The sequence below is a fragment of the Equus przewalskii genome, chromosome 1 (assembly GCF_037783145.1).
Source record: "Equus przewalskii isolate Varuska chromosome 1, EquPr2, whole genome shotgun sequence".
Taxonomy (NCBI): Eukaryota; Metazoa; Chordata; class Mammalia; order Perissodactyla; family Equidae; genus Equus; species Equus przewalskii.
In genome coordinates this window covers 81,867,420-81,890,580 of record NC_091831.1, presented here as the reverse complement: position 1 = coordinate 81,890,580, position 23,161 = coordinate 81,867,420, and the positions used below count along the sequence as shown (strand labels likewise).

Genomic DNA, 23,161 nt, shown 5'->3' with positions numbered 1-23,161 from the left:
GTTCCTGGAAGTGGAACTGCTGTGTCAACAGGAACGCACCTTCATAAAGCCCTTGGGACCTGGAGAAGTGATCAGTTAAGTGCTCAAACTGAAAGAGCCAGCGGGCTAGGGGTGGCAGGGCGCTGGCTTCCATGGTGAGCCTGGAGAAGCAGGGAAGGCTATGTCAAGGAGAGAGAAGGAAGGAGAGTGGGCTGGAAACAGACATCACGTGTTCCTTCCGCCTCTCTGACCCCGGCCGGTGCTGCAGGGAGGCCCAGGGCAGCCTCTGCCCAGAGTCCACGAGCTCCTCCTGTGTTCTTTGGCTCAGTCAGCACTTTTGGCTAAGCTAGTTTGACTGGCAACTTAGGAGCCTGGACTGAAATAAGTAGAAAGTGCAGCAGGACAAGGTCGCAGGTGAACAGAGCTCCTGCATTGATAGTAAAAGGAGCAGGGTCGGGGGCGGGGAATGAGCAAGAGTCTCCTACAAAGGGACCGACCTGGAGCCAGTCACAGAAGCGGAGGAGGACTGGAGTGAACGTTCTAGAAGCCAAGCGAGTAGGGCATTGTAAGAAAGACTCCGAGTCCTGCTGGAAAACACCCATTGGGTTTTCCCACTAAGAAGCTACCGGAAAAGTGCTGGGCAGAGCCAACTGCGTGGGATGACGGGAGCAGAGCCACATGAGAGGGGTCGAGGAGTTCAATGGGGGTGAAAAGCTTCAGACAGAGATAGAGAAAACCCTGTCCTATAACTAAAAACAAAACTGCCTTTCTATATACAGGCCCATGTCTCACTTGGGTGGGCCGTGTGGATTCACAGAGAACTCCGCAAGTGGTAAGAATTAGGAGAGAGGCGTGGGCCTGCACTGAAACAACAGGACACTCTGAGGACAGAGCAGAAGTCACAGACGGGGACTCACGACAAGATACAGGATGGGCGAGAACTTGGAGGACATACGGCCAGTCCTGGATTTACACACCGCTGAGCAAACCACTCTGGGAACAGGACTGCAGAGCCGATCCTGGCACAAGAGGATGGTAAACAATGGGGTCACGTTGCCAGGCAGAGAGAACGTGGGGCAGGTGGGTGTAACATCCGTCAAAGGGATTCCGGAGACCCGGGCCCCTGGACCAAAAAGTCAAGAGCAATTCGGCTTCAGTCTCATCCTTGGAATGGAGAGAAAAAATTGTCCTACTGAAGCTTCTGTGCCACCAGAGCACAGCAACGTGAGCCACGAGCTCACCTCTTCATCAGAATTCTTTCCTTGATTTGGGGACTGCGGGAACCAAAGAGGGACAAGGTCACAGCGAGAATCTCCCACAAGCGTCCCCAGAAGCATACTGCAGACATCTGTGGGCCACAGTGCCCCGGCAGGAGGAGAGGGGCTCCAAGAGGCCCACGTTATGGTTTCAGATCACAGCCTCCTCAACGTGGCACCAAGGGGCTTTCCGCAGGCAGCCATGGCTACAGAATCGCAAAACATCTGGCCCATCTGGAAGGCTCAGCTGCACCGCCAAGCACGCAGGCCCTCCGGGCAGTGGACACTGGCCAGCAGGCACAGCCGCTTGCGTTTGGGTCCCCACAGGCGCAGGAGCGACTGCGCCTGCTCTGTTGTGTTCTTGAAGCTACAGGAACCAGAAAAAGTGTCACCTTGCAGAAGCAGAAAAGCCCCCCAAAAAGACACCTGAGCTTTTCCTGGATTGGGCAAGCAACCAGTACCCCCAAGTTCTGATGTTTTCCTCCCATCCAAGCATTCTTTTTGCTGCATAAAGACAATCACGTTGCTGTAGCTACTCAAAACACTGAAACCACCTCCCCCGCTCTTCTCTGCAAACAAAGGATAAACCCAGAGCCCTTTAAGCCAAGGTCACAAGCTCCTAAGAAGTTGGGGCCAGCTTGTCGTCGGGAGAGCCAGAGCAAAGCTGTGGCCTGCCCGACAGAGGCAGCTCAGCTCCAGGCAGCTGTCCTCAAGCTGGCATGCTGGCCCAGCGCTACGGTATCTTCCGACTTTTCCTTTAACTTTCACGTAAAAACCTCTAACTATAAAAGGTTTTAAAACTCAGAGCAGGCCAAACGACCCTTGTCCAAGGCCTGAAACTAAGCCTTCAGATCCAAATTTAACAAAACATCTGCTTTTAACCAAATCTGGGCTTAACTTTTAAAATACCCCCTACACCTACAGACTCAAAACAATCCTAAAAATCTTGGTATCTTCCCTGAATTCATTTGCAGCTTTGTCTTTTGCCACTGGGCTTCCAAAGGCACCAGTGTCATTTTTAGACTCAATTTGTAAGCCTCCATGCAGAAAATGTCTCCCCACCCCCCCGCCCAGGCCTCCCTGAAGCAGATGGTGGAGCAGGCAGGCTGGAGGGATGTGCACACGGCAGGGAGGCCGAGACAGGGGTGCACGGTGTCCGTGTGCCAGCTCCCGCCCTCCCATAAAGCCAAGCCACACAGGCCAGGCCAGGCCCAGCCACCCGATGAAAGGCAGACAGCACCTGTTGCTGGGCAACCCCGAGGCCGGCTGGGGGATTCAGCGCAGCTTTGAACCCGGTGACGCCAGCATTCCTCAGCACAGGGAAGGAGCCCAACTCTCCCTGGACCACTGGATCTAGAAAGCCAATCCAGTCCTGTACATTTCCAGGGCAAACGCAGATGCCTAGGAGATGGCGGTTCTGTCAAGAAAACCACGTGGTTCTACTATTTTTTTTTTTACCCAGCCTGTAATACCGTCTTGCTCGGGGCCAAATACCTGAGCAATCATGGGGAAGGATTTAACTCACTCCAGCATCACACCAAGAGGCCTGACAATGCCTTTTTTGTGCTGCGGGCACACAGCCAGGCCAGCTAAGCCCCAAGAGGATGGATATCCTTCCGCAGGCTCTCCTGCAGCTCGCCCCTCCAGGAACAAAAGGGCAAAGGCCTGGGATCAGGCACCAGGGAATTTCAACTGCACCCCTGACCTGTGGCTGCATTAAAAAAGCAAAGCACACGGATGCTGATGCTGTCACTGCCACTGCCGAAATCAGAGGGAAAGCATCCTGGGTTGAAACAGCTGCTCTGTGGCCTTACACATAGTGAGAATTCCAATTCTGCTTTTCTGAAGGGACCTAATTCTCCGTGCTGAGAAGAGAGCCCACGTTGGGCTAAGGATTTTGTGTAGAGAGTTAGGTGGAGAGTAACTCTGACATTCTGCAGCTACACGTGAATTATAAAACATTATTAATTATACAAAGTGTTTTAGAGACGCTGATTATGCTGGAAAGCATGTCAGGACTAAATGCTACAGTTCTTCCAAACATATCAAGTCTTGCTTTTTTGGATTGCGGTATTTTCAAAATATGGTTCTCAGACCACTTGCATCAGAAACACCACAGCCCGATGAAGTGCAAATTCTTTGATCCCTTCCTAAATGCAATAATCAGATTCTCAGGGTTGGAGGGGAGCCCAAAGTCTGGATTACTAACACACCTCCTAGGAGATCCTTATGCATCTGACGGTAAACAGGGCTCCTGCTGTCACAGTTGCCAGCCACCTACCTTAGGGATGCCCCAGATGTCTCCATCCCACCCATCATGGGGCCTTGGTCATTGGGCAGCCCCAGAAACAGGGGATAAATCAGTTGCTTTTTCTACTGCTTCACCACATGAGGAGTAAAGTCACTTTCATGTTTTTGCTAATGAATAGGCATTCCCTGAATGAAAGGCTGAGGGAGGGAACTGGGGATTATTTTGGTAGGAGAGAGCCATCAAATAAAGAAAAAGGCAGCTACAAAATGTGCAGAAGAAAAGGCAGGGAATACAAAGAATTATTCTTGGAGTCAAATGCAATCTGGGAAAGAATTTTTTTTTTTTTATTGAGGTCACACTGGTTTATAACGTGTAAATTTCAGGTTTACATTGTTATATTTCAGTTTCTGTATAAACTGCATGGTGCTCACCACCAAAAGTCTAGTTTCTATCTATCATGGCACACATGTGCCCCTTTACCCCTTCATCCCCCCCCCCACCTCCTTCCCCTCTGGTAACCACCAATCTGTGCTCCCTATCTCTGTGTGCGTTTGTTTGTTTATCTTCCACATGAGTGATGTCATATGGTAATTGTCTTTCTCCATCTGACTTATTTCACTTAGCATAATACCTCAAGGTCCATCCATGTTGTTGCTTTATGACTTCAAAACAAAACAATAAATCCTAACAGCCTACATGAATGACACCTTATAGTTTGCAGACCATGTTCACAATTATAGTGACATTTTTCTAAGACAGAAAGTCCCTCAGTCCACTGCTTTCAATTCACTATTGGAAAAGGTGGGTCTGATTCCAGGCGCGCTCACCCTAGGGCACGCTCTCCAACCATTATACCTTGTGAATTAACAAAAGGTGACAGTGAAGCCCCAAGGCACACCCACCTCCTTAGGTCCTTTTGGCAAGGTCATTCATCATCAGTAAATGCCGTGCCTTCCCAGGATGTCATCTTTCACAATTTCCCCATCACCTCTTAACGTTCATCAGTTTTTCACTGACCACAGGCTCTGCCTGAGAACCCACAAAGTACATTCTTTCATTGCTTATGGTCACAATCCTCAACCACTTTGTGAGAATAATTTCTGTGGACTTTCCTTACTTCAAGGCAAGGTTTCTCACCCTCAGCACTCTTGACGTTGGGGGCCGGATCATCCTTTGTTGTGGGGGGCTGACCTGTGCATTGTAGAATGTTCAGCAGCATCCTTGGCCTCTACCCAATAGATGCCAGTAGCACCAAAATGCTAACTGCGCCAACCAAAAATGTACCAGACGTTGGCAAATGTTCCCAGAGGGGCAAAATCATCTCCTGTTGAAAATCACTGCTCTAAGGCTCAAGTCTGAGTGTGCATCAGAATTACCCGAAGGTCTTATTAAAACCCAGATTATTGGGCACCAACGCGAGAGTTTCTGATTCCATAAGCAAGGGCAGCACCCAACAAATTGCATTTGTAACAGGCTCCCAGCGACACTGATGCTGATGCCACTGGTCTAGGACCAGCTTTGGGAATGACCACTCGAGGCATGGCTGCATGCTGGAATCATCTGGAAAGATTTAACAAGTTCCAACTCCATCAGCATCTCTAGAGATGTGGTCCAGGCATCGGTGTTTTCAAAGCTCCCCAGCTGATTCTAACACGGATTGAAAATCACTTGCTTAAGGTTTTCAAACTGTTTCCAGAACCCCAAACTCCTTAAGAAAACTGAGATAAAATTAGTCACAGTAGAAGTACTTTTCATTTTTGTATCTCTTGAAGATCCCTCCCTAATATCACCTAGGAGTAGGAATTCTGGAGCAAAACAAAACAACCCCAAACAACGCAGACTGGAAATTTTATCTTTAGTCTTTCAAACCTTGTGGGCTGACTCCATCAGCCAGGGATTCCATCCTGCTCTTGAGTAAGTTTAAGGCAAGGAAACAACTTGATGTTATGGTAACACTAAGCATCTAGGGTCCTTTCTTCCTACTCTATCCCTTTCCTATTATCGAAAAGTGAGGCAGCATCTTGTAATAAAGAAATACGCCAGCTTTACCTTCAAAAACTGCCCAGGTCTTTTTCTTTTTCTCAAAGGATGAATCTTCAGAAGCTTTGAGGGAAATCACTGGAAGACAAAAAAGAAACAGCTTAGCACGAAGTCAAGGGGCTTATGAAGTCGAGTGACCATGCCCACACTGTAATACAAAGTAATGCCATATGATACATACATCACTTACATTTATAAAGTTATTTTCACATGTGCAAAACCACATTTAATTATCACAACTCACATGTCAGGAAGAGGTGCAATGACTTACACACAACAACTGGGAGACCTGAGACACCAGAGAGGGCAGTTACGTTGTCTATGGTTAAAAGCCAATAGATGGCAAAGCTGGGACTCAGTTCAGGAGAAGTCCCTCTTGCCCCATATATTTGCAAAATAAAGAGTTCTCCCATGGGAATTTCAAGAACCAAAATGTTATTTGTTTTACCCTCATAGTGGACATCTTTCTAAGATGTAGTGTCCTTGCCTAGATGTCCCTAGGGGAGCCTGAGGTCATCTGATGACTCAGGCTAAGTGCTCTGAGCACCATTCTCCATGCAAGACAGTCACACAGAGCAGCAGGCATCTGATTCTGAACTATTTCATCTTCTTTCAGTCAGTGATTGATCACTGAATTTACTGTGCCTGCTCTCGACAGTCAGGGAAATAGAATTGAACTACACTGTATAAAAGCTCGAATATCACACTAAGGAGTCTAGAAGCATGGAGAGGTTCCATACATAGGGGCATCATATTCACAGGCAAAAATCTAAAAGTTAACCTGACAGAAAATGCAAAATGTCAAGGAATGAGGTTATTGCATAAGAGAACCCTCTGAGATGATGGGAACATTCTGTTTGCACTGTACACACAGCAGCCACAGCCACACGTGGATACTGAGCATGTGGAATGTGGCTAGTCTACATGGGACTAAAGAACTCAATTTGTAGTTTATTTCATTTTAATCAGTTTAAATTTAAACAGCCACAAGTGGTCAGTGGCTACATACTGACCTCTAGAGAAGGGAATCTAGGACCTCAACAAAAAGACAAAGGTAGTTGGAATGGAGACCGAATCAATGTGAGAGGCAAGGACTACAGCAAAGATGGTCTGGAACTTCAATTCCATTTACTGCCCTTCCCACAAACTTCTGTATTAATACTGCGATGGATTTCAATTCTGAATTTTCCATCTTTCCATTTCTCTGGGCCTTGCACTGGATATTTCCTGTTGGCCTATCTCACAGACCCCTAATCTTCTCTTCATCTGTGTCTAAACTGCTGTTAAACCCATCTGTTAAGTTTTAATGGCATTCACGGTATTTTTCAGTTCTAGATTACCCATTGAATTCTTTTTTATACATCCCAGCTCTCTAATGAATTTCTCCAGCTTGTCATCTAATTTCTCAACCATATCATTCATATTATTTTAATGTACATGCTGGATAACTTTCATATCAGCATCACCCACAGGCTTGTCTCTGTTATCTGTTTTTGCTTTTGATCCTATCCCTTGATAAACCTGATATTTTTTTTAATTGAATGCCACACATTGTATACGGAAAATCAAGGGAGCTTTAGACGAAATTGTAGCTTCCTGGTAGGTAAGAGGTAGGGTAAGAGGATGATCACGGAATCCCACCGGGGTTTGAACTGTTTGAGGCTGGCTTTCAGTTTTTATATGGTCTAGTCTATTTCTGGTTTGCCCTTACTCTTAGGGTACAGTAGTCCTTTAAGGATCTCCCATGGAAAGCCTGGGGTATTTACCACAGCCCTTCTAATTTTCATCTCACTGTTAGAATTGCCAAAAGCTCTGCCTGCCTCCTAAACATCCTGAGTGCCACTTTCTGCATGGCTTCTCTCAACCAGTGCTGCTTAAGTATGGTTGAATTTCTTACAGAGTTAAATGTCGCTGACAGTTGGGCTTGCTCATTGCTCTTCTCTGCACTCTATCTATCTATCTATGTAGCCCTTCAGAGAACAATTAGGATAGTGGAAATATATATGCACATATATAATTATGCAATTATGTAATACAAATGTATTTACGGGATATAAATATGCAATTAGAAAAGCTGAAATGCAGATTTTTTTTCAGCTTTTCTAATTGTTCTCAGAAGGCGGGCTTTGGTCTGCTATAAGCTAGTCTGCCATTACTGGAGAAGAACTCCTCTCCCATTAGAACTTAAATTCCTGAAAACCAGAAGCTGTAGCTTCTACCTCTGTATCCCCAGCATTTGGCACACTGCCTGGCAGCTGGTAGGTGCTTGGTAAATAAATGAATGATCTCTTTCTTTCTGACAGCCCCACAGAGTGAGCAATCAGGACGTGCAGGAATGACCTCAGTGGAAATTTGGTCTTGCAGGTGATATTAGACGTGTCACACCATTTACCCACCATCTTTCCTGCTTAGTTTGCCCCACCCACAGCCCCTGTAATCTGTATACTGCCAAAGCAACCAATCAGATCCCCCCTTTAGAAATTTAAACTAAGGATCAGAGTACATATGGTTGTTGTGGGCCCTGGGCTGAAAGACCCTGTGGACTTCCGGGCAGGCAGCCATGTTTGGAAAACAAGCAAGCAGAATGGAGCCGAGGGCAGAACCTGCAAGAGGAAGGCAGAGGTGAGAGGACCTGTGGGGCTGAGAAACTTTATCTTGATGGCGTTCTGGATCCCAAGAGGGCTAATGTATTGCATTTTCCCGGTCCTTGCGTTCTGTGAGCTCTGTATTCTTAAACTATCCCCGTCCCCCTTCTGAATTAGCTTGATGGGTTTTCATAGCTTCAACCAATTGAGCCCAGGCTAGGATAACCACAGAGAGTCCCGATGAAGATGATACCAAAATGAGAAGTAACTGTATCTCTAAGGAGCTCCGTTTTCAGGACATCAGGGATGCCCATCACGGCCCAGATCATTCCCACTCCAAGAGTGGTCCACGGACCAGCAGCATCAGTGTCACGTGGGGACTTGTCAGAAGTACAGAATCACAGGGGCCCCAACCTGGATCTACTGGATCAGAATCTCCTTTTAAACCAAGATTCCCTGGATGAACGGTACACGCTGATGTACACCAGGTTGAAATACTAAGTTGCCCCTTTAGTTGTGTGACCTTGGGCAAGTCACCCAACTTCCCAGTGCCTTAGTTTCCCCATTTGCAAAATGGGGATGATAATAAATGCCCACTCTCAGGATAAGAGTGAGGGTCAAATGGATGCATACATGGGAGATGCTCAGAACAGCGCCTGAGATCTAGTGAGTCATTTTTATCCACAAGGATGTTAGCTCCCTAAGAGCAGGGATCTTTGCCTATTTCACTCAGGGGTCTAATTCCCATGTCTAATTCCAGCATGGTCCTTTGCTGTCAGCCCTTTGCCTCAGAGTATAAATTTGTAATCATTCCAATGGTCCACAAGAAAGGTCGCCTGTCCTGGTGGCTAATGGCTGCAGCTTACATGGGCTGCTACCGCTAGCAAAGACATGTGCCTACGGGTCGCTTTTTATTCATCTTTTACTTTTTCTTTTCAGAAATTACAGGTCCTTGATTTAATCCAATTACAATTCCCTTTGGCTTATTTGGGATACAAGATAACAAGGTCTCCTTAATCGGCTTACGGAGATGGGTGTTGAAAGAAGCAACAAACTGAGATTTTAAGCTAACAAGGCTCTAAGCAAGGAATTAATGGATATTCCTCATTTCTCCCTAGGGCAGTATTTTATGGGAAAGCTCAACAACTTTGTTAGGCATATGATGATGAGCAATACTGGTCATAATCTTCTTTGTTCCTATAAAAAAGGAAAACCTTTATATGGACTCGGCCAGAGCTTCAGAAGTTTCCCCAAGGGTGCACCATAACTCTCTTGTTTCATCTGCTAATTCCATGCTGTCTCAAAGAGAATTTGATACACCATCAAAGCATGCATCTTGTGCAGATCATAAGGAAACACAGCGGTGATATGCGACCAGGGAGGCAGGGCTTTGTAGTGACAAGCAGTGGCCCTCTCGACTTTATCAGCACACCTCACTCCTCACAGCACAGCAGCACACAGCAGATATAAATTTACCCTGGTCAACCTGGAGATGCTGAGTTGGAGATGAATCATGGTCAACTGGAGATGAAGAGGCCACTGCGGGGTAGACAGGATGGATGGAAGAGAATGAAACGCCTCAAAGAAACATTTTGTTTGAGCAAGGAAAGAGTGGCAAATTTTCTAACTACAGATTCCTAATTTTGGTGAAGACTTTCCGAAATAAAATGCAAATCTCTTGATGGAGGAGCATTTGTAATGGTTTCCAATGGGTTTAGCCCTCAGAAGGCTGCGGCCTTTTAAACAAGATTCAATAAACATATCACTTTCAACTGTGTTGGCCTCACCTTGTGGTCCAGATGGACTCGCAAACAACTGGAAAGAAGAACAAGACCAAGCAGCCTTTCACACCCAAAGTGTTGGTTCTTCCTAAGTATCAGCTCAGAGGGAACTGAAAGTCTTTACCCCTGACAGCTGCTTAAGATGGGGACACCTCTCAGCCCCCAAGATTAGAGGTTTACATGCATTCAGCCAGCCTGGGTTGTCCTGAAGGGTCATGATGGTGGGTGGGGGCCCTACTTCTCTGTGCTTGGGTTTCCAAGGTGAGGAGGAAGAATGGGACTTCCATCCCTTCCCAGGAGGGAGCTTGACTGGAGTAACACTGCCTGACTCTCCCTCCACCCCATCTCCACTCATTGTCCCTAGGCCCCCCACTGGGAGGGGAAGAGGAGCTCCTGATGCAGGCGAGCTTCTGACACTCTGCCCACTGTCTGAGTGAGAGGTCCATGGTCAAGGCCCTACTCAAGGTGACCACTGTCTTGCCACGTGCTCTGAGACTGGCCTCTCAGCAAATAGCTAACACTGGGGGTGGGCAGTGTATACCCCAGTGGGAAGGTCTCGTTACTCCAGCTTCTGGGAGAGATGTCAGCTGTGCTTCCAAGGGAACCCCGGCTGCACCCACTCATGTGCACTCTCCTCTTCCATCCTTCCTGTGTCCAAGGGCCCACGAGGGACGGCAGTGCAAGGACCACCTCTTTCCAGAGGATATGGGGCCTCTAGTCCCAGTGCTGAGCTTGGGACAGGATGTGGGGGGGAGCGGGGTTGGGGGGTGCAACTGATCAAGGAAGCAGAAGGAAGACCACTTTGGCCTCAGCACCACACCACCTTTCTCAATGCAGCTTTATCAGAAACAGAGCGGGCATCTTGATTTCTGTCTGACTCCTATGCCCATTTATCAATAGGTTCAGGTTCACAGTGAAGAAGAGCAAAGAGCCCACGAAAGCTAAGTCATCAACTGACCTATTAACTGCTCTGTAATTTCCTTGGGACCCCAGCACCCAGTGGGCTCTCCTGGGGCCCCTCCCTAAGAGAGCAGAATCAGACGAAATCTAATAGGGGACAACTTGTGAGATCCACCATGTCATGGCCCCTCCGGAAAGAACTGGTTGAAAGTGGCTGCAGGATCAAAAGTCTGGAAGAATGCAGCCCAGAGGTACCCAGACAAACTGATCATATCAGCCTTGAGTCTGGAGGATGCAGATTAGAAAGAAAGAACCCCAGTCAAGTCCCCTTTGATGGGACCTGTGGGGAAACCGCCACGCACAGAGGTGTGAAAACCGAGAGCCTTGATTTCTAACTTGGACAAAACATCCCGCCTACTCCCCTGGGGAGGGCTCCTTTCACAGGCTGAGGCAGACTGTGTGCCCTGAGCTCACGCCAAGACCCTGTGACAATGCCCCGTGGGCCAAGGGGCCTCCCGCTCCTTTCCCAGTCTCCTGTTCACCAATGATACTGACACCTTGATCTGGACCGGCCTTGAAGGACTGACCCTGATATCCATGGAGCAGAATTTTAGAGGCTCTGGGAAGGCTCCCTTTCTCCCCAAATTCTTTCCCACCTGCTCACCTGCGTCCCCAATTCCTTAAACAAAGAATCCTACAATTGAAGGAGCTTAAATTGCAGCCATCAGTTACAGCCCAAGTAAGGAGCATATTTCTGACACGGAAAGCCTTCCGCGTGCAGGTGTTGGAGGAGAGGTGCGCAGACGGGACCCTGGCACAGACGGAGGCGTGAGGAGGCTGCAGGGAGCAGCAGCAAGGACACAGGAGAGCGTGGCCCGAGGTTGGGAGACACGCCTTTGCCTTTCTATTTCTACTGCTGGTCAGGCTGGGGGAAAGTATTCTCCCAGATTCTAGGGATCTTGATCGTAGAGGGCGTTGCCTTAAATGCCCAAAGACCAGGGTTACTCAAACTTCAGCGTGTAGGAGAATTCGTTGGGATCCTTGTTAAAATGGAGATTCCCAGGCATTGCCCCTGAGCTTCTGGTCCCAGAAAGCTGGGGAGGGCTCAGGAATCTGCATAATTAGGAAGCACACTGTTGAGGAAGTTCTGAGGCTCGAGGTCCCAGGACTCCACTTGGAGAAGCCCTGCCTCACACACTCCTAGTCGAGAAGTGGCTCCAAGTCCAAGGAGACAGCAAGAGGGGATTAGAGTCACAAGGAGCCAGACCCCGGGCCTCAATCTCCCGTCTAGTCCAGGGCAAGGGTCCAGGACTGGAAACTGACCAATGCCTCTTCAGTATAATCCAGGGAAAACAAGAGCAACGGCAAGACCTAAGGGGTCAGCTGATCACATGAGTATTGTTTACAAGACTCCAGCAGGCCCCTTTAAATAGCATGTCTCAGCACAGAGGAATACGAGGGGAAAAACACAGCTTTCAAGAAAGTTGTTTTCAAAAGAGCAGACCGTCTACAAGGACTGACGTGTCTCCCCAAGTGGCTGATTCAAAGTTGGAAACCGGTGACAATCTGAGTCAGAGAGGCCTTCCTCCAACGTTTATCTAATATTGCATGCCCTCCCTCCCCATAGAACGTGCTGCCTTAGGAGCCTTCTCTATGCTTGACACATGTCTCTTGTGCGTGATCCGCCACCCCCAGCTGAAGGGAAGCTCTGTGAGGGCCGAGATTGCATCTGCTGTCTTCTCTTCCTAGAATCCTTCTCGGCCTACAGCAAGTCATAGTCACTTTGAATGAACAAATGAATGGAATGAACATGATACCATATCAGTGGGTCAAAGTCACCCAGAGGGAACTTAGCGCTGGGACCACAACATGGTTACATTCTGGGAGGCTGGGCAGGGGACCCCGTGCTATCCAGACACCTTCCTTCCCCTGGAAGCTGTGCCTGAGAAGCCATAGGAATGCACCAGCACACCAGGCAGTGGAGGCTGACTTCTCTGCAATGATCTGGCCTCACAGTCACATGCTTGGGGTCTGTCATGATTTACTTTATGGCCTCTGACTTCTTAAGTTTCTTACAGAATGGAGGCAGAAGTCCCAAGACCTGCAGAGAAGATGATTCTTAAACTCCTTCAAGCTGAAAGGAGAGGGGCAGAAGTTTAAGGCCCTGATCCCTGGCATGCAGACCTTGCTAATTTGCACCCAGTGGGGTGTAGAAATCTGGAGAACAAACACCACTCTGCTTCAGTTTCCTCAGCCAGCATCCTGCACAGATCAACGGGAGAGAAAAATCTAAGGGACCTGGAAGAGGTTGGTGATATGAAGTATGCACAGGAAAAGATCCTTAAGTACAATAAAGATGAGTCAACACCTTTGCTCCAAATTCAAAAATTAACATACCCGGTTCATGGGCCCTTCCTATTCAATGAAGGGATGGTTTCCCAAGGAAAAAGCTAAATGTAGCTGCGTCCCCAGTATTTATAACTGGGTCAGCGTTCTCAGGGAAGGCAACCCAACCCCAGAGAGACACAGAGACCGTCTCTGTTTCCGCTCTCAGAAGTTCGCCTGTTGCCTCCCTGCCCCCTTGTCCTCCAAGACTCCGGCCACAGGAAATCTCTCCTGGGGCTCAGACAAAGCCAGCATGTGACTAGGACCTCTGAGTGACCCGGGCTAAGAGGGCAGCTGAGGAGACACAGCAAAGCTCCAGCTTGGTGTGTTTCAAGCCCCTCTTTCCTTCTGCATTCACTCTAAGGCCAATTCTAGAAAACAAAGCAAAAGAGCACACAGAAAACCACATTGAATAGACTTCCCATTGTGCCCAAGCAGTAGGAAAAGAAGTCACATTCCGAGACAGAATCAGCTACAGATGCAAAGGCCATGTGTATGTCCCCAAATAGCAGTTAGGAAATAGTGACCCATAGGGCTTGGTCACTGGCCCTCTCCAGATACGACTCCAGGGCGAGCTATATACACACTTGCTATCACTTTTTTCTCCTTGTCGCCATTAATTAAAATGGCATTTGATCAAAGAGTTTGGATCACTCATTCAACTTTTCACCCAAAAAACCCATTATTGAGCCCTTCTGTGCACCACACACTGTCAGGTGTGAGGGTGCATTTGAGAAGGATCTGGCAGGATCCCTGGAGTCAAGGTCCCTGGCTGGGTCCACCGTGCCACCTTTCCTCTTATCACTGCCCACTCCACCCCTCCCCAACCACAAACACGCATCTATCTCCATCCGGTGATATGCAAATTCCTCTTCTGCCTTGTCCACACCTTTGCTCAGGTTGCTTTCTCTCCTGCCTTGGTGTGGTCCATGTCAAACCCTCTTCACATCCCAGTGGAATCCCGTCCTCTAGGTGACCTTCTCATATTCCCCTGAGAATATACCCTTGTCTCTCCCTTATGCCCAAGCCAGCATCACCCTCCTGTAGGACCCTTTCACACTCTCTTTTCATTAGCTATCTCAATAACGTCTATCAGATCTATACCCATATCTACATATGTCCCCTCCTCCAGACTGTGAGGCTGGGGCCCCAGGAGGGCAAGCATCAAACCTCTCCTTGGGCAAGGCACAGTGATGACAGCTCATAAACGGGGCTTCATACGCATCGGCTCAGTTTAAGTTCTCAACCTCTTAAAATTCTTCCATGCCCACAGGAGTCGGCATGAGGGCAGGTACAACGAAGAATTGTTGGAAATGGTGTTTGAATTACACTCCGGTTGCCCATTTGTTCCCTTGGAGGGTCTGGACCTGTTGACATTTTAAACACCATGGTGTGTGCTTGCTTAATTAAGCAGCCCACTAAATGTTTAGTAAATCTCATTCCTAATTATCTGTTCCATGTCTCGGGAGAAAAAGGAATTATTTAATTCCTTCCACTGAAACTTGAAATATTGGTTTCCTGTGGTAGTACTTTCAGATTCAATTATTAAATTCCCTCTAAAATTTGGGGGTTAAATAGTCAGATAAGAAATTATGTTATAATTTCATCTTTGCCCTCATTAAATGCTTCCAGCGTAACAGAGTCTGCTGCTTGTTTTGACCACTCCCCACATCTAAACTTACTTATACAACCTTAAGTCAAATAGCAGTTTGGCTCAGTAAAATATATTATTTGGAGTCAGACTGAGAAACTGATTAAATTGTAGGAGGCAGTGTTTACAAAGTACCTCTATTATTAGCATTTTCACTGTTGACAAAGACATCTCCGTCTGAAAGTACGGAAATTCATTTCGGCTCAGAATACCAAAGGCTTCTGAGTCTGTGGGTGGCAGAACTGGACTGAAAAGTCACTGAGGGCAATTTTTATGAGACCTGAGGAATCAAAACTATTGTACACCTAAGAGCAGAGCCTGAAATGGATGACATTAGCGCTCTTGAGGACACTGGGGCCACACTCCCAGGGGTGAAGGGCACATGCGGGGTCCTCATGCTGAGCCCCAAAATTGGTCCCTCTCAAAGCTCAGTGACCCTCAAGGACATGTGGCCCCAGGACTGCCCTGGAGCCTGCCCTTGTCCAGGAGCCCCACGGACCTCAGGCTTCATCTTGGAAACTCTCTTGCGGCAGCTGAAGAAAGACCAGGCTTCAGGGCTGGTCCAGCCTCCCCTTCCCGCCCAGGGCCACCCTCATGCTTAGGACTCCAGAGGGTCCGCGAGTCCTGAGAAGGATCAGGCCAGACAGGTGTCCCAAGAAGACAAGTGTGGGGGTCACAGGGACATCAAGCAGAATGGAAAAGGCACAAAAGCAGGAAGACTCTCAAAGCTAAGGCAGGACAGAGGCAGTAAAGGGAGGTTAAAGGGTTACTAAAGGGAACAGGGACAAAACACAGCCAGCAAGTGCCTGGACATGGGGACGCAGAGTAGAGGCGAGGAAGTATGTGCGGAGGAACAACGGGGACCCTGACGTCCCAGGAAGGGGAGGCAGAGGGCTTAATTTATAAAGGGCATGCCTGAAGCACAGCAAGTGACCCAAAATCCTGAGCGTGGACAAGAGACATAGGGCCAGACACTCCTCTGTATCCTTCTGTATCCCCAGGGACAGAATAAAGTGAACTTCACAAAGTACCAATATTTGCAACAACAAAAAAAATCTACCACAACCAGCCATACATTATTTTGCAGTTTTAGGAGAGATTTGGGGCCCCTAAAATAGCAAATCTTCACCTCATTGCAAAAGGGGTCTTGGAATTCACCCTACAGAGAACAGCTTGTCTCAGTCCCTAGGGACATATTCCGCTCTCAGTTTTCAGGACAGAAATACTGATATTAAGTTGTTGGACCCAACTACCTAAAAAACAAAACTGTAAGCTATGTCTTTTGGCCCAAGGCCACCGAGAACCAAGAACGTTCGGAAATCTCTGCGCTGGTCTATCTGCGACACCTCCGAATCAGAAAACCCTGAAGGACGCGCCAGCATAAATCAGTCAGCCCTTTAGAGAGAGAGAGAGACCTCGCCAAGCAGCTTCATCTCCCTTTGGAAAGCACCCCGAAGCTTGGCTCATGCTCCCTTTACTTCTATCCTGATTCCCTTGGTCCACCCACCCAGCCTTGCTGGGCCTCCGCAGTGCCAGGAACAGGGCACTCAGGACGAGACCTCCTGCTGTCCCCAGGGTCGGATGGGGCATTAGCGTGCGGTTTGCCTCCTCATGTCGCACATGCAGTGAAGCCCACACCTGCATCTCACCTGCTCATGATGAATGACCAAGCGGCTGTTACCTACAGATGGTTGTCATTGGAAAGGAGGACACGGGGCTCACCAGGCTGCCGGGATCAAGGTCAATGCACCCCATTCCCACTGGATCACGGTGCTTCTCTGGATTTCCCATAAACTGACCGTCTGGGCTCCTGGGGAAGAGCTCCTGCACCTTCACCCTCCAGTGCTGCCCTTGCACTGAGAACACTCTGCCTTTTCCAGGCAGCCAATGGGCTGGCCCGGAGGAGCCCGTACCAGACACCAAGCCAAGCTAGCTCCATCCACGGCCCCAAATATTGGTGTTTCCCAGGGCTCCACCCTTGGCCCCTGCTCTTCGGGGGTCTCACCCATCCCCATGGTCTCAGCTGCCTGACTCAGAAATCAGTCTCACTTGCTGGCTCAGGCAGGAGCGTCAGCTCCAAATGTCATTGGACCTACTGGACGTCAGTGCAGGGCAGCCTCCAGTCATCTCAACCTCAATCCTAAACGTCCCCACTGGACCAGTGCCATCTCTTCTGGTCCCTTTTTCAGCTGTGGGGACCACCCTGCACATCCTACTGAGTTAGACCCCTGGGGTCATGCCACATCTCTCTGCCTTGCCTGCATCCAATCAATTATCAAAGACTTTTCATTTGACCTCTTAATGTCTCTCCATTCCTACCATCAAATTTAATCCTCCATCATTTCAAGTCTGGGCAAATTCTCTGCCTCCTCACCCTCTGATCCAGTCCTCCCAAGTCGCTATCTTAAGCAGCCGACAGAGGGATCTTATCAAAAGACTTTAAATGTGTCACAGGTTTTCCAAGGCCTAAAGCAAAGACTCTAAAACACCTGAGGATAAAATCACCTACACTGCATATTACATACCAGCTTCCATCCCAGACTCTAATGGACCAGAAGCTCCTGGTTGGGAATCTGCATGTGAACAATAGCTCCAATGGCTGCGAGGATTCCTATCCACAGACAAGGCTGAGAACACTGGCTGACAAAATCAAGTATAAATTCCTTAATATTCCGTGCAAGCACCTTCACCATCAGCCCTGTCTGCCTCCCCCAATCACCCAAAGCCGCCTCCACGCCCCCAGCTCAGGCTCCCACAGTCCTGACCCTCTGTTGGAGGGCCCCGCACACACTGAGACAGCACTCTCTCCCATTCTCTGCTCTGCACAAACATCCAGTGTCAGCTCCAGCCCTGCCTCCTCCCTCACCCTCAGGGGCCCTCCTATGTGTTCACACAATGCCCCGTATGCACCTGTATCACTGCGCTTACACTGTAACATCGTATCTTTTTGTGTATCTGCCATCCCTATGGACAGATCCACTCATGTGTCCCCAAGTTTCCAGCATAGTGAGGGCCTGGTGCAGAGCAGGTGCTCGACAAGATGCCCCCGAGTGAAGGGATCAATAAATCCACCCAGCACTGCTGAACAGTGTCCTCAGTATTATTTCCATGCAGCTTTTTCACCGAGCCCAGCAAAGCTTCCTCGGCTGAACTGATCATTCTCCATAAGGCCGCCACCCATTTCCTTCTCATTTTTGCCACTCTTCTCTAGTCCGAATCTATCTTTCTGCAACTGAGGCTCCCCAAACGGACTATGTAGTCCACATTCAAGTCTCGCCAGCACAGGCCACATGACAAAATCGCCTTCCTTCTCAGGGACATTAGGCCGATTTGTACACAGATGGAAACGCCACGGGGCTGTGTGTGCTGCCCTATCACACTGCAGACGCACACCTACCTCACCGCCACGATCACCAAAGCCCCTTTGCAGAGACAGCCCCTTCGCCTCGCGCTGACGACCAACAGTGCCTGAGATCCGTTTGCCCCAAATGTATTACTCTGCCGTTTTCCAAATGGAATCTCGTTCTGTTATTTCCTGCCTGTATTTCTTACCTCTCTGGATTCATTTTTATGATGCTCTACTCCTTGCTGACGTTAACAACATTTCCCAATTTTGTATTTCCCGTAAAGTTCATCAGGGTGACGTGTGCTCTTTTTTCAATGTCATTGATAAAACAATTAAATGAAATCAAACCTGGCATGGACCCTCCTGGTTTCTACTGGAAATCTCCCCAGAGGGTTCCCATGCCACATGCCACTTAGGACCTTGTGATCCATTTTCTCTGCAGGCAGGGCTTCCCGCTCACTGAAAGGGTCACCCGGCAAAAGCAATGGAAGAAACTGTAATGTTTTCCTTTTTCTTCTACCTCTGTGTAATAAAAATGACACCAACAAGTTCATCTGGCAGGACAGATTCTCTAAAATAAGGCAAGCATGACTCCACTGTCATCTAGAGGGTCACGCATTTCATTCTTCACTGTTTATCATATCCTCTGGTGCCACATGGCCCCAACAACCCTGTAGCCCGGAGCCCTTCCCGCCACAATCTCACACATACATGGTTTGCAGATAAAACCCAATTTAATCCTTCCTCATTCTTCATAATCCCCAGTTCTCCATCATATTGTAACAATTTGCTAAGTTAAAACATAAACTAGCAACTTATGTTTTGCCCCAAATTAGTACAGCCTACAGTTCTTAGCCAAACACGTTCCGGGGTATCTCCAGGGAAAAAGCCATGACAAATTCTTTTATTAGTATAGATTTTTTTCCCAATAACTTACTACTTTTTTTTTTTGTCACTACACACACACACGCTCAACCGTTTACCCTGATTTTTGGGAAACTCAAAAATACATAGAACAAAGTGAAGCATATAGTGCTGCAATTATTGAGGTGGGTTGGTTACTTTGTTTGCACTTAAGTTTTTTGTTCTTTTTTTTTTTTTTTGCATGTCATTGGTAAAGCATTTTACAAGCACGTGACTAATGAGCTGACTTTGTCAGGAGCCACCACCTTAGGGACACAGCATGGATGCCACAGGCCGCGTGTTATGCACAATTTCGTGGACGCCCCTTGTAACTCTCTCTCTTTCCCTCCCACTCAGAAAAGCAAATCAAAGTACAAATGATATGGACTGGTGTTATGATAATGGACTTGACTCCACTGTAATGGATATAAACAATTTATAGATGCTAGACTTTAGTCAGTGTTCATGACGATTTAATTCTGGCACCCCAGTAATGTCCATGAGTTTATTTTATTCGACAACCTAGAAAGTGAGCTTTCCCAGTAATGACCTTTGCAATTGGTGGGCTCACTGACCACCTTTCCATCCCGTCCTTCCTCAGAGAAGAATGTCTGACCTTTCTTAAGGGGTGATCATTCACAGGTCAGAAGAACTCCAGCCAAGGAAAAGTGAGATGTCCTGGAAAATAGGAAAGGGGCCAAATGGCTAGAGGCATGAAAGTGTCTTGATTTAAAAGCAAAAATAGCAGGAAAGTAGGTTTTAAAACTATAGACTGATGGACTTTTCATCTATCTCTGACAGGTTTCTAGAGTGGATTTTTTTTTATTAAGAATTTATTTTTTTTAGAGGAGTTTTAGGTTTCGAGTAAAATTGAAGGGAAGGTACACAGATTTCCCATATACTCCTTGCTCCTACTCATGCTTATCCTCCCCCACTATCAGCATCCCCCACCAGAGTGGTCCATTTGTTGCAACTGATGAATCTACACTGATACATCATAGTCACCCACAGCCCATAGCTTCCATTAGGGTTCACTCTTGGAGTCGTACATTCTATGAGTTTGGGCAAATGCATGACATGTACCCACCATCGTAGTACCATACAGAGTATTTTCACTACTGCAAAAATCCTCTGGGCTCCACCTCGTCATCTCTCCCTCCTCCTCGGCCCCTGGCAACCACTGATCCTTTTGCTGTCTCCATAGTTTTGCCTTTTCCAGAATGTCACAGAGTTGGAATCATCCAGTCTGTAGCCTTTTCAGGTTGGCTTCTTTCACTTAGTAACATGCCCTTAAGGTTCCTCCATGTCTTTCCGTGGGTTGATAGCTCACTTCTTTAGAACGGATTTTTAAATAAGAGTCTTAAGAAACTAAAATTACTAAGAGACATTGTCAGGTCAATCCCAATTGCTTTTCCAATAGGTTTACTAGTGGGGTCATGAGAAAGTCATGGAGACCTCAAGGCTGGCTTTTCAGTAGGCAACGGACATTCTCTAAGAGTAGCCCTACGGGCTAGATGGAAAACTATGGTCAAGATAAAAACCCAGATGGTAAAGTTAAAATTCCTAGTACTGTCAACAAAGGAGAACAGGCAGATGACTCCCACTTCTAAAGTACTGGCCAACGCTACAGGGTCAGAAACAGCAATGAGACATAAACTTGCAGATATCGCTGAGAAGCAACTTAAAAAGACTATAACCGAAATAATAACATAACTCATTAAATTGCCAAATACAAGTCAACAACTTTTCTATATACCAGCAACAACCAATTTAAAAGAGGTGTGTGTGTGTGTGTGTGCGCACACATATACGGGAAGAAGAGATCGATCCTAATTACAACTATAAAATTCTTGGAAATAAACACAATAAGAAACGATCAAGACTCACGTGAAGAAATCTTTACTGAAATATATTAATAAAAACAAAACACAACACTGTGAACGCACGAAGGAACACAATGGGTCCCTGGATAGGAACATTTAAAACCATAAAGACATCTAAGATGCACGCACACACTTCAGAGTAATTTATAAAGTCAATTAAATCCCAATAAAATCAAACCCAACGTGATTTTTATAAAACTAGGTAAGATCAACTGAAGGAAAAACTAAGTGTATAAGAACAGACAAGACATCTCATTCAAGAATAACAGCAGACTTGCCCTATTCGACAATAATTAAAATAGTGCTATATTGGTGAGGCACACAGAGTCTCCATTTAAATGCCAGAATTTAGCTTATGAAAAATGTGCCATTTCAAGACGGTAATTTCCTCTGTTCAGTAGATAATGTAGGGACAACAAGAAAGCCATTTGGAAACAAAAAGTAAATTAGCCACTCCACACCTTATACAAAAATGGATTCCAAAGAGATAAAGGAGTAAAACTTTCTTTTAATCCTTTAAAAATACTAAAGAAAAATATGGAAAACATCTTTATAAGCTTGGGGTGGGAAATATCTTCTAGATAAAATACAAAACCAAAGTACCATGGACAATTTATTGAATATAAATTACATCTCAATAAAACAATACTACTGGAGAAAGGAATACCATCAAGGAAAAAATGGCAAATTTGACTACATAAATATCCTGAAAATGTAAAATATCTACACAGTAAAAGAAAACATAAACAAAGTGTAAAGACAAGTAAAAAACAGGAAGAAAATTCTGCACCACGTGTAACAGCTAAAGAATTAATGATCAGGGGTTGGCCTCGTGGCCAAGTAGTTAAGTTCGCACACTCCACTTCAGCGGCCTAGGGTTTTGCAGGTTCCGATCCTGGGCACAGACATGGCACCACTCATCAGGCCATGTTGAGGCGGCATCCCACATACCAGAACTAGAAGGACCCACAACTAAAAAACCTACAACTATGTACTGGGGGGATTTTGGGAGAAAAAGTAGAAAGAAAAAAAAAAGAACTAATGATCAAAAAAATGTATATATATATGTATACATGAAAAACACGGCAACCAACTGAAAACCAGGTAAAGATTATGGACAGCCAATTGACAGAAGAAATTTTTTAAGCAGTCAATAAACATACGAAGAGATGTTCCACTTCACTAATAATTGAAATTAAATTGTATTGCATTGAATAATCGAAATTAAAACAGCAATGAAATATTATTTTTCCCATCATCGTGATAAATAATGGAAAAGATTAATAATATCCATTGTTAATGAGGCTTCAGGGAAATAGACACTGTCATGCAATGATGGTCAGAGTATAAATTTGTCAAGTCTTTTTGGAGAGCATTTTGGCATTGTCTATTAACAATTTAAATACGCATAGCTTTGGGGTCAGCAATTCTCTTTCCAGGGATCTAACCAACAGAAACACTTGGAAATATGTACAAGGATGTTCACTGAAGCACTGGTTGTGTTAGGAAAAGACTGGAAGTTTCCTAAGGGTTCATCACTGGGGGAATGAAGAGATGCTGTTTGGTACTGCATCACTGTAATATCTATTACAAAAAAATACTTACAATATCATCATCAACAATATTTAGCATTAAGTGTAGTGCTGTCAAAATCCATGTGTGTGAGTGTGCGTGAATGTCAATAGGAGAGAGACTTGAAAGATGAAACCAAGTCATCAATAAAGATCACTGCTGGGGGTGACAGTGAAAATGGGGATAATAAGGTGTGAGCAGGGGAAAGACAGACTTTCACATTGCAGTTTTTACATTGTTTGACTCTTTCATATATAATATTTTTTGACTCCATCCCTGTGCCACAGCAACTTACAGAAACAGTGGATTGAATACACAGTGTTGTGTGAACAGTGCTAAAAGCAGGATGCCACAGGTGGGAGAGCTCTCCGTGGGCTGGCACGCACAGAGAAGGCCTGGCGGAAGAGGAAGGATGAACCAGGAAACTCGAAAAAGATGTACAATTGGAATAGGCCAAACAAGAGAGAGGTGAGTTGTCCCAGAGGGTGGCGTTATCCACCAAGTCATGCCGACCCCAAAGTCATCCACAGCAAGGGTGCTGCCAAAAAGCATTTCATTCATTCAGCAAGTACTTGCCGAGGGTCCACTGAGCACCAGTATTGTTCCAGGACTTCACCGTCACCATCACC

At 46.6% G+C, this 23,161-nt stretch overlaps 1 protein-coding gene across 2 annotated transcripts in view; it reads right to left on the bottom strand.

Annotated features, from left to right (window-relative positions):
- The window catches only part of VSTM4 (V-set and transmembrane domain containing 4), a 96,720-nt gene that overhangs the window by 59,489 nt on the left and 14,070 nt on the right, over positions 1-23,161 (bottom strand). For both annotated transcript variants that reach the window (XM_070615380.1, XM_070615390.1), the window contains exon 3: positions 5,536-5,604. In XM_070615380.1, the coding sequence (XP_070471481.1) occupies positions 5,536-5,604 (69 nt within the window). The remainder of the gene's footprint in view (positions 1-5,535; positions 5,605-23,161) is intronic.